This window comes from Arctopsyche grandis, chromosome 5, assembly GCF_051622035.1.
Source record: "Arctopsyche grandis isolate Sample6627 chromosome 5, ASM5162203v2, whole genome shotgun sequence".
Lineage (NCBI taxonomy): Eukaryota > Metazoa > Arthropoda > Insecta > Trichoptera > Hydropsychidae > Arctopsyche > Arctopsyche grandis.
In genome coordinates, this window is record NC_135359.1 from 23,976,886 (window position 1) to 23,993,979 (window position 17,094).

Here is a 17,094-nt window from a genome sequence, read left to right on the forward strand (position 1 = left end):
ATCATCCACTGCTGGCTGAAAAGGCCTTTTCAACACGCTTCTACTCGCCTCTGTTTTGCGCAACTATCATCCATCTCACCCCACACATTTTTCTAATTTCGTCTACTCATCGTCCCTGCTGTCTTTATTTTACCATTTTGCATTTTCACGGGTACCATTCTAGCACTTTTTTTTTTAATTCTTCTTGAAATGGCCAATGCCGTTTCATTCTCTTCACTCTATCCACTATATCCACTACCCTTGTCATACTTCTCACTCACGTTTTCCACTTCCTGTCTTCCCTCTTTATGCCAAGCAAACAGCGTTTATATACTTCTTTGAGTGCACTAGACTTTCTGTAGCATCTTGGTGTTCAATGTCCAAGTTTAATGTTTTCCCATCACTGGGAAAACACATTGATCGAAGATCTTTTTCTTCAGACTTTTCTAATATGTATGTGCATGTACTTTATATTTGTATGTACATAAATACGAAAAACGTGTCAAATATAAAATGTTCGATAGACCAATAACTATGAGGCGTATTTTGAAAATATTTTATGTGCAATAAAAAGCTAAATATGATTTAAAATGGAAGAAATTTATTATTTCAGAGTTTAAAAGTTTGATTTTGCGACATGCAAAAATGATTTTTTTTACCAACTGTAGGAGTATTCGATAAAATATACGATTAGACATTGATTGAAGCTCAAATCTGATAATTTTTCGAGCAATAAAATATTTTTGATAGTTAATTATGGGAGTTTAAGCCTTATTGATCTCTTCATTGGCTGTAAAACATTGAGAAACTCAGTCGAGCTCGGCATAACAAGAAACACACCCACGCGTCAATACCGTATTCGTATCAGGAAGGGTGTAATTCCCAATTATATATATAGAACATTGGTATATGTTGGGAATGTGCTATGCGAAGTGTAATGTGCTGTCAGTCAGAGCACTGGAGCGGGATGTATTAGGCTGTCAAGTGCCAACTGCGGCTGAGCAGATGCCATAAATAAAATATCACGATCAATGTTGAGCTTTATTATCTGTCTCCTCATTGTGATCACGATTGAGACTCGGCGAAGGTGTTTTAATAAAAAGCGACTGTTTGTTTTCGACGTTCGCTTTTATATCGAGTGTGTCCGTGCGAATAATTCGTTGTGCATGTATTGGTCGTTGCACGTGCCTAAGCTGCGAGGCAATAGATTTTCATTGTTGTTCTACAACAAATCTGTCTAAACATCACGCATAAAACGGACATCTAAATTCGCTCTAATGTATAAACAACCCGATTTGAAGAGCGATTTAAATCAAAGCAACTAATATCCAGAATGACGTTTAATGCATACATTATTCGAAGATCAACATTGAAATCATAATTCTAAACTATTTCAAAATGAAAACACGCATTAAATAGCATGAATTGCGAACATGCAATGCGCACTTTCGTATTGTATAACTCATCAAAATGGCCTGAAATAATTTTCGTTCAGATTAAATTGATATGACGTCTAATATTTTAATACGACCTGTCAAATTTCAGATTACTTGTACGCTCTAGTGTTACAAGTATAATTCAATTGAATATTAGTGCAAATTTTAATCAAAACCTAAATATAATGTTATCGTAGTGCAATACAATTTATGACATTTTTCTAAGTAATACCTAATGGAAATAAATAAGTCATCCATTTTCATTTCAGTTTCACGTGTAAATTCTACATATTTTTGACAGCTAATATTTGATGTATCTATTTTTGTAAATATGAATGTAAAAAAGAATACATTTAGTATTTGATTTGCGAGCAGATTTTATAACGAAATATCATATGTTTCATATCAACAAGAAGATATTTATCGCAGATTTACTTTTGATGAATGATCGCGCATAAAGAAAAACTAGTTTATTTACTTTGGAAATATGTCGACGTAACCTTCGCTTTTATTTATAAGTTGTCACAGGTTAATAATAATTGATATTCCAAAGTGTTGAATGCTTTCGTGAAATCCGTCTCGTATTTTTTGTGTTCGGGTTTGTTGTGTTTTCGCGGCGTTCATCTCACTTGATGCTCGGAAAACCGGTGGGATTAAATCCGGCATTAGAGTTAAGTCGGTCCAAATTTAAATATGCGAAAGAAAACTGAGAGTCGCGCTCGCCCGTTCGTTCGCTGATAAATTGTGCGATTTTTCAAAATTAACTTGGAAGTTTGTATGTATTTTTAAAAATATAGAAATGGTGGGACTCACTCTAACTCTGGCCTCGGTGAGGTTGGTCCACATGGCGATTTCTTCCCTCGTTGACATGTCGGGATACCTATTCCTAGCGAAGGTGGCTTCCAATTCTTGGAGTTGTTGTGATGTGAAATGCGTCCGTTGTCTTCTTTGTCTTTTGTTCTTCTTTCCATTTTTCTCATCTTCTAATCCATCGTCGGCGCCTGGCGTCGATGACTCGGTTTTTATCGTTGGTTCTGAATTTAACGATCGATTTCCTGTCGACAAAAATCATTATTTGTTTAAAACATTCGAAATTATGTATATAAAACGCAACAATTCAATAAAAAGTGTAACTTTGTATTTTACAAGTATCCTATATATGTATGTACATATGCATGTGAATAAATGTATATCAATATTGATATTTTCAACAAGCTCTGACTACGTATACGTATGTATGTAGATTTTATCTACATATACTTATGTAGATTTTAGTTACATACATAGATGTGTAGTAATATTTTGTAAATCACACATTCTTTAATAGCATTCAAGCATTCATTCAACAAAATTAGTATATATAGTATGAACATTGATTCAAGCTATGAATATATGTATAAGCTATGTATGCTATTGTAGATACAGCTTTCATTCAACACATTTTAATTGTCTCATTTAATATACACAATATATATTATACCCTGCGCTGCAAACGATTGCAAACCAAGCGGGCGCATGCTCATTTCATACTTTTCGGCTTTTGCCATTTAAACTAGCCAGAAAGATCCAACTCAATTTTAAGAATTGCCAATTATCAATGTACATCGAAATGTCATCTGCGCAACCCCATGAATATCTCGTCTTTCGTACATGCTGAAATTCAAACAGTTAAAATGCAATCGAAATGAGCATGCAGCCGGGTGGTTTGCAATCATTTGCAGCAAACCCTTATTATAATGTGATTGTTGTATATGTTACAGTTGTAATATATTTATTTTGACTAGTTGAAATATATTCCAACTAACCTGGTACCAACTACCGTTATATGTAGTTGAAGTGTATTATCAGTTGTAATATTTATATGTATTTTAACTATTTGGAATATATTCCGTCTAACCCATGTAAGTTTATTCATATGGCGAATTGAATTCCAACTGGTCAAAATATATTACAACTGAAAATACACTACAACTATAAGTTGTTACCAGGTAAGACGGGGAGATTAGGTTTTCGTGAAAACGTCACTCGATTCAGTTGGAAAGTCACATTTTTGTTTTGAACACATTCTTAGAGTTGTCGTAATACGGTACTCATTACCTTTATTCGTAATATCTAGCACATATGAACGCATTATTGATTTCTAAAACAGTCGTAAAAACATCAGAGCTGTCAAAACTCAACTTTTAATTAACAACTGGTGCACATTGTTGAAAATGTACTTGTTGCGCTGGTAGAGGTATAATTTACTGCTTGAATTGCATTCGAATATGAATGAACTAAAACGACAGTTGGAATATATTACATCTGAAAATACACTTCGATTGTAATATATTCATATATAAATATACATATATCTTATAAATCACAATATCTACTAATTATTAATCAATTCATCATTAATCAACAATATATAGGTTCGATTGTCTTCAAATAAAGTCACTAATTATTCTCGTATGTAGAATAATAATATGATAAATTGAATTTATTCTTTTGAAGTCAGTTAGTTTTTAAATAAATTAAAAATGCGAATATATTTCGTTGCTAATGCAAATAGATTGAAATGGGACGATGCAATAAAAACACCGCCCTTTTTACAGAATCCGATAAGCCAAAGCAGTTTTCATTGGTTTTCACCGATTCACGAATTTAATCGACACCGTCCAATGATGTAATCACTTTCTGATTTGCCTTATCAGTATTTGAGGGTGATATTTTTTTTTACTATACCAACAGAGTGTACATACATATGTATGTACATGTTGAAAAAATGTATTTAATACTATTTTGCAGTCTCATAAAGAGATAGCTACAGATTGTCCTCAAAATATTAAAATTTGAATTATCGAATTAAAAAATCTAAAAATAATACCCAATAAGTTTACCTTAGTTATGAATCAAAATAATTTGTCTCATGGTCCGACTACATCCATTTCCTAGTGAAGTAAAATTAGTTACTAATGCAATTTTCATAAGAATACGTTTAAATTGATTTTATGGATAGTAATGTAATTTTTTGCTAAATTTATCATGTATCTGTACCAAAATTTGATCTTTATTTTGATGTGCCTGTTCTGAATTTATAACCAAGCACAGGTACATATATGCAGCTTATCTCTTTAATTTAAGGGGAAAACATATTAAGTATTTTTTTATGAACGGTATAATGAACTGCTCATATTTTTTATGCACATCACGAGAGTTTCAATCGCCTAGTTTGTACAAAATCGATAAGATTACATATATCGCCGGATGAAAAAAATGTTGCAAATTGGCTGATAATACTGAAAGTTTATGTCAAAATTGGATGTAAATAATTCACTTTCTGCGAACAAAACAACGCAAATGACATATTTTTATGATTATTATTATTATATGATTATCATTATATTATATTATACGTATATAGGGTGAAATAAGCGATCGCATTAAATTGAAGGGTATATGAATTAATAAATTTGCACACTCAAATTGATAAAATCAAACAAATATAGTAGATTCTTCGGCCATAAATAATTCTTCGATTGAAAGATAAACTTAATACAGTTGAATATAGATTAACTATTCTATAATAATTTTTTGCGATAAAAGTTGACATATTTATACTCCCAGAAAATTATTTACATAGAGAGCGACACGACTTCGCTTCATTATTATTATCGTGCAATTTTACTGGGAAAAATTATACGAAGTAATAAATTTGGATAAATATGTACAGCAAGAACTTATTGATGAGTATTCATGAAGTTGCGTATTTCAAAAAAATAATTTTCATTTTGAAAAGTTACATAATATAATACATAATTTTTTTAAATGACTCTAAATATTATAACGTAGAACTACGTCAAGTTGTGACAATATGTACATACATACTAACGCTTTTACACAATAATCATGAGTTTGACTTATGACTTCAAATCAATTCATAGTATTGCGTCAAAATCGTGATAAATTCGTAAAAATAACGCAGTAAAAAATAAACTATTATTCATTCTAATGATATTTGGAAAGTGAATGCACAAAGTCTTTGTTATTTTTGTTAATCCTGAACTAGTATATTTATGTAATTTTACTTGGTAATGGTATTTTTACTTTATATTGATACGTAGTTTTTCGTTTAATATTAATATAATACTTCAATAATCTTAGTAAATAAGTATTTTAAAAAATAATATGTTTTCTGAAAATAATTACGATGCACAAACTTAGATCACTTGAGGATAGCGGTCCTTTCTTGGATGACAAATTATTTACAAAAAAAAAATGTAAAGGAAATACACAAGTTACAATTTTCAATTATAATTATTTTTGATATATTTTCGTCTAGTTAGTTGCCTTTTAAATTGTGCCGCCCTGAGGCGTCGACTTTATTGTCTATGCCCGCGGGACTCCCTGATTTTGATACTACATACCAGAACTGAGGAATCGTTTAACAAAAACACAACTCCAATTCCGGCATTTTCTCACAATAGGACTCCGATTTTAAAAGTACGAACTTTTTTTCTTTTTTTTTTCCTAAACACATATATATATGTATGTGTAAGGACGTTTTTAGGTACATAAATTTAGTCATAATTTCACTTACGAATGCGACAAATAAGCTAAGTTTCAATGAGAATGACACATGTTTGTACGTGTATTAGGGATTGCAATACCGACCGGAAAATCGACAAAATGTCGCCATCAGTAAACACCAGTAATTTTTAAAATTTACCGCTAACTATTTTATCGCGAATTATGTATATTATTACAGGCATACTATTGCATAATATTTCATTAAACATCGATGAAAATGGCGTGTTGTGGACTAGGTTGTCTGGAATTTCTTTATTCTCATTATTAAATTTGGCAATTTGAAATTGATAAATACACTGCCAACACAGTTTAACCAAATCGTAATAAATCAGATGGTTGTTTCAATTATGATTGAAACTTTCAAATGGTCCAAACTTTAAATAAATAAATATGATTGGTTAAAAATAAAAAATAAAATTTATTTATTATTAAGAATTTACTTTAATAGAGATTTATTTATAATTCCCGTTCCCATTTCCATTCGCGTTCTTGTTCCCGTTCCCGTTTCTCGGAAAAACGAAGGCAGCGAACACATTTGAAATTATTCAATTGTTTGTTTATTTCACCCAAACAACGCAGGTGGGGACGCGAAAACATTTAAAATTATTGCGTTGCAATGCCACCCATTCCCGTTTTTCCCGTTTTCGTTTCGGTTTTTGGGCGATTTTTTTTTCACAGTAAACTTCCCGGACATGCATACAATAAATCCTGAAAATTCCATCGTAATCGGTTGCGTGGTTTAGGAGCCTATACGAGACAGACAGACAAACAGACATTCATCTTTATATATAAAGATATTATTTACGACTCAATCTAGGTTAACGTTTTTTTGGAAAAGTAAGCAAATATGTATGTAGGAACAGTTATCTAATCCACGAAAAATTTATTTTCACCTACCGGTAAATACCAGTATACCGGTAGTATGACAAATCATTTACCGTTTACCGGTTAATGATATTCTACGGAAAATTGCAATCCTTAATGTATATAATAAGCTCATAATATCTTAAACTTTTAAACAATTATTCTCATTTAATATTTTTTGTTATTTTTATTTATGAATGAATACCTTCATTAAACTATTAAAAGATTTTGCTCGGCATAATTTTTCTAAAAATATTAAAATCTAAAAATATTATCATCACCCTGTCTAATCAATTGGTGGGGAAACGATTCAGCACTTTATAGAGCAATTGTACGCGTTCGTTTATCCTTGAGTTGTACGATTTTTTTGTCATTGTGATAGGATTACGGTAGTAATTTACAAAGAGCCGATAATAGATAGAAAACCGTATTCGGCTGACAGAAGTCTGATGATAGAGCGTGCGATAGTAGGCGGCACGGGGTACAATCGCAAAGGTGTCATCGCCATTTGATGGATGGGTGACGTTCTGCCGGAGCCGGTGAGCTTCAAAAGCCTTATCAGGACACAAAGTTGGCCAATCGTGCACACCTTCCACACATTATCTTCGGGGAAAAAATAGCTAACGGTATATTTCGATATTGGCCCCGACGATAAACGACAGCACCCCAACGACACGATTTTTCCAAATTAAAATATCAGACAATAAATCGACAGATCGAATGTACTACCTGACGATTATACCTAATTACTGTAATTCAGAACAAAATCGGCTTATCCTTTCAAGTCCGACAATGCAATTTGATACTAAAGAAAAACAATCGCACTCATACCTTTAGCATTTTAAATATATCTACTATAATTTTTTATCAATTTTAAATTTATAAAATTCACGATTATTTTTTGTAGATTATCGCTATATGTATACATACATATATGATATATAAATAATTTATGAAGATTTTTTTATCGCGTCAAAAAACCCACGCTGATAAAAACTCTGACATATTTACGACCGCATTTTGTTTGTTTGTTTTCATATTTTTTAATATCGTAAATATTAAATAGTGGCTTCAAATTCGAAACGAAATTAATTCAATATTTTAATAGTGTTATTGCGGAAAAATGCACGAAAGCTCTATGCATATACATACATATGTATGTACATTCGTGCAGCGGAAGTTTTCCTCGTCTGCAATGTGGATGTTCATCACAACTTTACGAAACTTTCCAAGAGAGTTTTCCCCACTATTACCAACACATGCACGTTTACAATGGTGTGTGAGCGACCCTCCAACTTTCCTCAATTCGCACCTGCAACCGCTTTCCGACATTTCGTACTTACTGGCTTCGTGTAGATAAAGAGAGGACGACTACAAAATGGCCGATCTTGCAATAATATTACATTTTGATAGAAATAAATTTTAGTTTGGTCCAAATATCTAATGTTAAATCAAAGAAATGTTGGCATATGCAACTAATGTACCTAACCTTCTTATAATACATATGCGTAATTGAGCATTTGTTACAAATAAGTATTTCAAAAAAATGGTTTAGTAATTTTCATTAAATATAAATTACATACATTAATTACATAAATTAATTACATATTGAACTGATCTGTTCTATGCATATTTGACGCGTCTGTTTGATAAAAATCGGCTAATGTATACATTTGGTATGTCAAGATTATCTGCATCAAATCAAATAACCCTTCCAAATTGCATACAATTTTATTTTAATTTATTATGATAAATGTCGAATGGGTAAATATGTAATATTACAAAATTTTCCATAAGAGATTCATAATAAGGTGGGAAAACTATTTTTGAGAAGTCATTGAAGATTCACCTATTTTGTATAGAAAAGTATTTTTAGCATATTTTGTACAAATATTTATAAAAAATAAGTATTTACCAGTGACTATTCAAAAGAATCCGATACAATTCTTTCAATTTTTCAGTTGACTTTAATAATGTATTGTATAATTTTCTTACCTCTAAATCTTAATAGCTTTATAACCAACTATAAAATGTGTACAAATATAATTGAATTTAATTATCTTTAGAATGTAAATATTAATTTCTTTTTATTTAAGCCAGCACCATGACTCGGTGGTTGGGATTTTGCCTAGCACCGAGAGGTCACCGGGTTCAATCCCGTGAGTTGTCCACTATTGCAAAGAATTTATTACGAGTATATTTGGGACTCCAAGTCGATCGTTTCCTATCAGAGTTTGCCAATTTTTCTGCTTTCATTGTTGAAACGGTTCCTCCATTAAATTGGCTAAAAAACTATCCTACCTAATATGTCACCACTATTTGAGTATCATTTATGTACAATAAAATTTATGTACAAGTTTAAAAAATTCATAGTGTCTCGTAATTCAGCGACTTACTATTTAATAAAAATGTTGCATTGTTTGTAATTGACCACGAATGCGCATTGGGGCTTATATGTTAAGCCTTCCTAGTATATACATACATATGTACATATACATGTATGTAAAATAAAATAAATAAATTTCATAAAATTGGATCTTCATTCATAAATAAAATACAACCTACATATAATGTACGTATGTAAAAACTCAATCAAAACATCTGATAAGATTTGTAGAGAACGATTATATGTACATATGTACATAGTAAGTCGCATCTAAAATTGTATGATCAGCAATAATTCAAAGGTTTTATTTTGATGAAGATTTTTTTCAAAAACTTGAATAGGTTTTGAGCATCGGCGAACGATCGTTTAGCGGTTTGGCAGTGGCGTACCGCAGTTTGACACATTTTAAATTTCCATAGAAGTTTTTCTGAACGTGCCATTGGCAAAAGTTCGCCATCGATACCGACCATCCACCTGGGTGGTTTGCAACTTTCGTATCGAGCCGTAACGAGATATTTTACAGACAAAAAGACCCCACTGAAAATTTTACCATTCATAAACTTCGACTGCGCGATCGCGTCTTCCTTTTGTTTCTCAAACTTTTCAGACTTCTTAACGTATGAACCGCATCGTGCGCAAAAATGAACCAAGGTCTCTTCTTCAATATTAATAAAAAAATAATAATATAAATATTCTCGTTACGAAAACAGCCGCGAAGATCGATTTTAACATGCAGCGGTACTTGTGCGTGTATTCACAGCTCTTGGCTTTAGATATTTTGTATACACACATACAGTTTCAGCAGTTCAGTGGCATCTTCAGACGAGAGAGATTAGCGTCCAGACAGTTTTAAAATAATCGAGGCAACTCCCACAGACACGGTACACTGAGCACGAAGTTTATTCGCCAATTTCAATATATTTATTATTCGGCAAATCCCGCCCGTCATATGTAACGTGTTAATTTTCAGACCGGGGCTACATATACATATTATTAGTCGAATTGGCATCGATATTTTCCGACAAACGACAGTTTAATCGGGCTCGAATTAAAATTTGAGCGCTTAGACCGCACGATGTCTAATTGCATACATGCGAATTGGCGTCCCCTTTGATGTTGCGAAGTTCGAGAATGAAATCGAGATGAAAAATTAATATTTATGTCATTTGTTTAACCGAATAGATTCTCGTAAGCTACCGTTAAGCTAGAGCAAGTCCGCATCATAGTCCCGCAGCTCTCGGAACACTAATCTTGTCTTTGGCTCCGCTATTTGTCCGTCTAGCGATTCCATAAAGACACTTTGATATCATTTTCGACCGAGGATATTCCAACTATTGTTATGTTCATTATTACGACCACGTTTCGCTCTGAAAGGTTATATTTAATACGATCGAGTGAGCTAAAGTAAAATACAGCACAAATAAGTGTTGCATACATATATTCAATGTTTTTCGGGACTATTTCAAAGTTTCTATTATTGTTTGATAGCCTTTTATTTGTTTTTGATAGCCTTTTTCTATAGTTATACAGTTCGCGGAAAGATGCACTAAATTGCACTGAATAGTAGCGCAGTTTCGAGAAGTCCTTATTTTCAAAGGCGCTCAAAAAGAACTTACGTAATAGAATTTCACAAAAAAGGATTAGCACCCTCGGATAACATACAACTACGCCTTGACGCTTTTTTGTGGAATTCTATTGCGTTATTTCTCCTTGAGCATATTTGAAAGTTTGAATGTCTCGATAGTGCAACTATCTCGAGTGCATTTTTCCGGCCACCCACTGCATTATATACAAGCTTATAGAAAACTTGAAGAAAGAATATTTTCCTAATTATAAAACTATGATTCCAAAATTCTTTTTCAGCGCCATTTTGAAACCAATTATTTTTTAATATATTTAAAAAATAGAATCGATTTAATTTTAAGTATAACATTTTTTAATAATAATTTGTAAGCTAAATATCATAATAAATAATGCGTCACATTCAATTAAGCTTGAAAATATATTGTGGCAAAAACGAAAACTTAATGATATTTGAAAATGAAAAATTGTAATATTAAAAAATTTGCATTCGATTTTATATGTATGTAGAAGCTACATTGGAAATATAATATATTGTATATATTTTTCACTGAATTATTTTAAAAAGTATTTGGTTTTTTTCGAACTATTAGAATATTCAATTAATATCTTTTCCCAATCGTCAACTATTCCATATTAAAATTGTTAAAATCTAACAAGGAGTTGTGCTATTTACACACGTAATATTTGTACGTAAATATATACTTTATTAACGTAATATATCTACTTTGTCCATATATTTCATATATTTTCATTCGTCCTTTCATTTACTTTTATTCACTTTCAAACCGAACATTAGATATAACATGATTTTAATATTATTATCGTAGAAATTAAATTACCAATAATACTTATAATGGATCTAGTTGAGATTTCCTGATAAACGATTGCAATATTGAAATAATGAAATATATTATTAGTACATTGATACATTTCGAACGAGTCCAAATTGTTGTTGATTTATATCCAGTATAATTTACGATTTTGTATTATACGGATCAAATGTTAATTATCGTTGTAAATTTCCTGGGTATATAAACATCCACATTCGTGCAATTGATTTCGCATTTTTGACGATCAAAAACCGCTTTGAGAACTGCTGGTCAAGTATCATCCCCATAATCCGGTGGGCACATCAGTCCGTCGGTCGCTTTGATCGCCGGTCCATTCAAATAAATCTGAAGGACTTTGCGGGGCGTACGACCGCGGCTTATTATGCCAACAAGATTACAGGCGATTTGCAGATTCAACATATTAACCTGATTGTTTCTGGACGCACCTTTGAAGTGTGTTACATAGGGAACGCCGTGCGACTTATTTCCTTTAGTGTCATATTTATGTGTGTGTGTATGCATTCATATTATATCATATTTCAATTCCTGAATCTCCTTTCATCTTTCATCTTATTGACTTCATTCTATTTTGAATCTAATTTGGTTGCAATATTGTTTTGTTACATACATACATTTATTTTGATGTACATACATACATAGAGCTATTCACTATGGTACATACGAGTGCTAACGATACCCGCGAGATAAAACCTTTCGCCTATACATCCGAAATTATCTCTCGCATTACAATAGATGTATGGATATTGACAAATTAAATATGCTTCGTTATGAAACGCGATTTGTTAACTAATACACTGAGCGACAAAAACAAAACTACCAGAGCGGAGACTTATTGATCATTATTAAGTTTGACTCACTGAATTTAAATATGACAATTTTTTTTCTTAGCTTGCTCTTGTTTAAGAGATATAAGCGTTTAAAAAAATGTGAAATTTTTGTAGATTTTTGGCTTTTCCAGTCTATAATTTAAAATCTAATATTGCTGTGCCAAAAGTAAGTATTCAGTAGTAAATTTTTTTTGCCAAATTTTTGTTAAATGCCAAAAGTAAGTATTCAGTAGTAAATATATCAGTAGTAAATGTTTTTTCTATTGATTTCGTTGCTTTGAAATATTTTTATTTAATTATCTAGAGAATTTTTAGTCAAAAATTTGTAAAAATTGCACATTTATTTAAATGCTTATATCCCTTAATTGAGAGCAAGCTCACAACAATTATTGTCATATTCAAATTTAGTAGGTTAAAATGAATAAATATTAGTAAAATGCGATTTTTTTGTTGCTCAGTGTAATCAATTAACCTGGTGACTTATAGGTATTCCGCAATAATAAAGATAGTTTTCAAAATGTATTGGTTGTGGGCATTCCTGATGCGTGGGTATTAGATTGTGTAAATAGTGTGGGGTTAATTGGTGTGATACGTTACCATCGTCCGTACCTTTGCGGTCTCGGGGGCGTGTGCGTGCCGGGGGGTAGGCCAGGTGATGAGGGTGAGGGGAGGCTGCCGCTGGTTCTAGGGCTGCGCCCCCCGTCAGGGAGCTGTGGGCCCCTTCTCTGAAGTCGCTCGTCTCCGCCCACACTAAAAACAAAACATAAACTCATTGCAGGGCTGCGACACATACACATTAAAAAATATTTATTGGGATTTTCAGGAAGCAATGAAAAATAATTTGATATAAAAAATAAACAGGCACTGAGAATGGTTTATTATTAGAATATAATATGCGGTTTAATTATTAATTTCAAATACTCACACCACAGAATTTATTGTGTATGTATGTATGTATGTATTTTTATAAAATAATGAGAAAGTTTCATATAAAATGTATTTTATGTTGGCATAGAATTTTTTTTATGTAGTCATTTTATTAACAAACTAAATATGTATGAAAGCTTATCTGCGATACACTTTAAGAGCTTTTCCATACTCTACAAATTTTTGAATTATGCATTATTTTTCTGACACATATACATACATATGTACATACATATGAGCTACTTTACTTTATTTTATCCACATACATTCATATAAGACTGGAGCGAAAAGCGCGAATTTTGGATTTTCGTCGATGAAACTAGTGGAAAATTATCATCGTATCAAGAGAAAGTCAAATAAAAAAAAATCATCGATTTTAAACAATGTAATGTGCCTCCAACCAATCGATTCATCTCGACAAAAATTTCGAAAAAGTGGGTTTTTTTCATATATCTTTTTTTTTAAATACATAGTTTAGTATAAAAAACCAATAAAGAGTTAACAGTTATCTATTTCAGTTTAAATAAGTCATTTATGAATAGTTTTGGTGGATAAACCAAAATTCAAAGTTGCCGTTTGGCCTGAAAGTTCCCATACAAAGCGCGCCGCGCTTGCAATTTATTGGTTTTTGTATGGAGGAAGCATTATTTTCAAAAAGTCGTCATTTTTTTTTAATGTTACCGTGATTATTTTGAAAATAAAAGTGGTTGAGACTTACTTGGAGTATATGCCTTCAATTTAAATACAAAAAAGGCCGAAAAACATTACGAATTTCATAAAATGTACGGTGACCAAAATGACCTGTTTTGTAATTCATGACAATAAATCGATTGGTTAGAGGTATGTTAAATGTACATTTGTTCAGAAATCTGGCTTCTGTCTAATTTTTATCATTTAAATATTTCCTTTGTGTAATTTCCGTCAAATTTCTTGCCGATGCGGTCAATGCTCTATTATATTGCTTTTCGTTCCGTAATCGCTCCGTGTACTGAATTTTTTTGTACCATATAACAATCAAAATAATAATATTACTATAAACTTTTTAAGATTTTAATTATATCTAGATATCAAATCATGCTAAGTTTGTCTTTGTTTGTTTTTAACTATTCATTCAAAAGTGAATTGAATTCAAAATTCGCATTATTTGTACCGAATGCAATAGTCATAGATATGTATGTACTACATACATATGTATGTATGACTGCATGAGAAAATATACTGCGACTATAACTTACTAAGATAATTGTTGTGTATATTTATGATGATCCTTTAAATCCTTTTGTATGCGCAAGTTTGTTTTGATAACAGCAGATGCAGTATTATTTTCTCCTCAAACAAACGACCATTTTCAATGTGACTAAGAAACGATTTTGACTAAGCTCAAAACGTCTATTTACATTTCGGTTTATGTCTTTCACATGGCGAAATAATGATTCACACTTTTTTCAGCTAAAAATTACATAATAACATACTATATAAACTACTAATACTATTTATTGACTGCTCAGTTGTATTAGATTTTTCTGAAGATTTTACATCATATCACTGTAAGTACTTTTAAATTTCCAAATGAATAAATCAAATGTTCAGAGATGACTACTGAAGTACAACGTCACGCATATTCAGAGGGGTTTTTCCAAGAAACACAGTTGGTGCTTGTGACAAGATCACGGCTCCGGCAGCTGCTCTGGAAGAGCGCATAAATCTGACATTTAAATAGTTTTTGAGGTGTCATACTGGGGATTAGACGGGAACGAGACGTCTCCCGTGTCGGAATTAATTGCAGAACAGCCAGACCGCAGTGCTGTAAAGTTGCGGTCTTTTTCAGAAGTTTTTACATCTAGGGGGAGGGTAAGAGGAGGCGTCACAGCGCACAAGATTTATAGGGGTCGTCTCGCACATTTGAATGCGTTTCGCATGCAGCATACCGAAAGTTTTTTTTTGTTTGTATAAGCTTAAGCCTATTTCATGCATATACAAATCGATATCACATGTTAAACATACAGAAAATTTCACAAATCCGACCAGAATCCCAAAGTTAAACGTGTCAGTGAAGTTTGATTTGTTTTGATGGCGCTCTTGTCGTATTCTTATGGTTATTACTTATTAGATGCATGTGCTTTACCCATCAGATATGCTTAGCGTGTTCTATTATATACATACATATGTATGTATGTGCTGTATCACCGTTATAACTAATTTTGCAGAAATAAAAAATGCACATTTATAGTAAGCATTTCATAAAATTTGTGTGAATTAAAAAATATATTACATCATTTAAAAATATAAATGTACAATTTTATATTATTATTATAATATTACAAAATAAAACAATAATAGGAAAGAAATATAATTATAATATAAAACAAAAGAACACATAAAAAGTCTTATGTTCCTTTAATATATGATATTTGTACTATTAAATTATGAATTTGTGAATTAAACTGCGAATTTGTTGCAGTTGAAATCATGCGAGTTTTTCAATTCTACCTTTAATTGCGCACTTCTTAATTGTTAAATGATTGAAACATTTTTTTTATTTCATACTACAAATAAAATACTGCTGAATGTAATTTTTTTATTTAACAGAAATATATTTATTAATGTCTAAGGAGTAAAGCTATTTTTACTTAATTTTAAATGCACCGTGAAATCGTACCATTATATTAATACTATTTATAAATCAATACAATTTATTTGAAGAGGAGCATTTAAAATATAGAGATAAGTAATTAATTAATTAACTCTTTTTTAATCGATAATATTGTAAAATCGTGGCATACACTATAATAACAACGTTTTGTTGGAATATTAAAATGATAAAATTTACCACAACAACTTTGAATCATCATACATGCTTATGATCTTTATTGCGGAATGACGTTCATATTTTCGAACTTGTGAAAATGAGAACATTTTAAGATTGGATTTTTTAATTTGTTATCTTTATTTCTAATCTATTATTGAGTTTTCAAAGAATTGTCACAAACATATAAATGTTAGCTATTTGAGATAGCTTTGCAATGTGTAAAAATTTGTAAGAAAGATTCACTTTTGAGGCTATCCAAAAATAAAATGTTAAAACACATATATTCTAGAGAAAATACAAACTGGTCCAATGTTGAACGACACAATCCATATATCACCGAAGTCAAATTACCGTTCGCGTGCCATTAACAATTACAAGCGTGTGGGAAGGTAGCATAAACAATTCTCGTGATTTTTTTTCCGCCTTCCATCGACAATTACCGGGAAGACAAGATGTCGTCGTGTATAATGAAGTGCCCCACACACTTGTTAACAAATTAGTGTCGAGAGGAGAGTGAGAGAGAGCTATTTGGGGAGCGGGGCTCGTTGGCGTTTAGCGGTTGTCACATGCCCCATTAATATTATTAAGAAGCTGCACGAATGCATGTGCCTCACAAAACCACACTTTTCTTAATTGAACGTGACGCTATAACACTAATCAGCTGTCGGAATTCGTCCGTGTGGTCTTCAGGTTCATTTAGACCCATTTTGACATCACGCTATTACGTTCGGTTCATGTGAAATATGGATGAATTGATCAGCAAGAGCATGATTGGTTGCAATTAAACGGATTTCATTGCTTTTATAATATCCTGATCTGTGACATCCCATAATTTAACGACTAGACGTGTTGGGCAAAC

The 17,094-nt window shown here is 31.7% G+C and overlaps 1 protein-coding gene across 1 annotated transcript in view; it reads right to left on the reverse strand.

Annotated features, from left to right (window-relative positions):
* Window positions 1-17,094, reverse strand: part of Ptx1 (pituitary homeobox homolog Ptx1) — a 61,821-nt gene that overhangs the window by 13,509 nt on the left and 31,218 nt on the right. The window contains exons 3-4 of the mRNA XM_077430677.1: window positions 13,097-13,249; window positions 2,229-2,470 (exon numbers count right to left, since the gene is read on the reverse strand). Coding sequence (XP_077286803.1) covers window positions 2,229-2,470; window positions 13,097-13,249 — 395 coding nt within the window. The remainder of the gene's footprint in view (window positions 1-2,228; window positions 2,471-13,096; window positions 13,250-17,094) is intronic.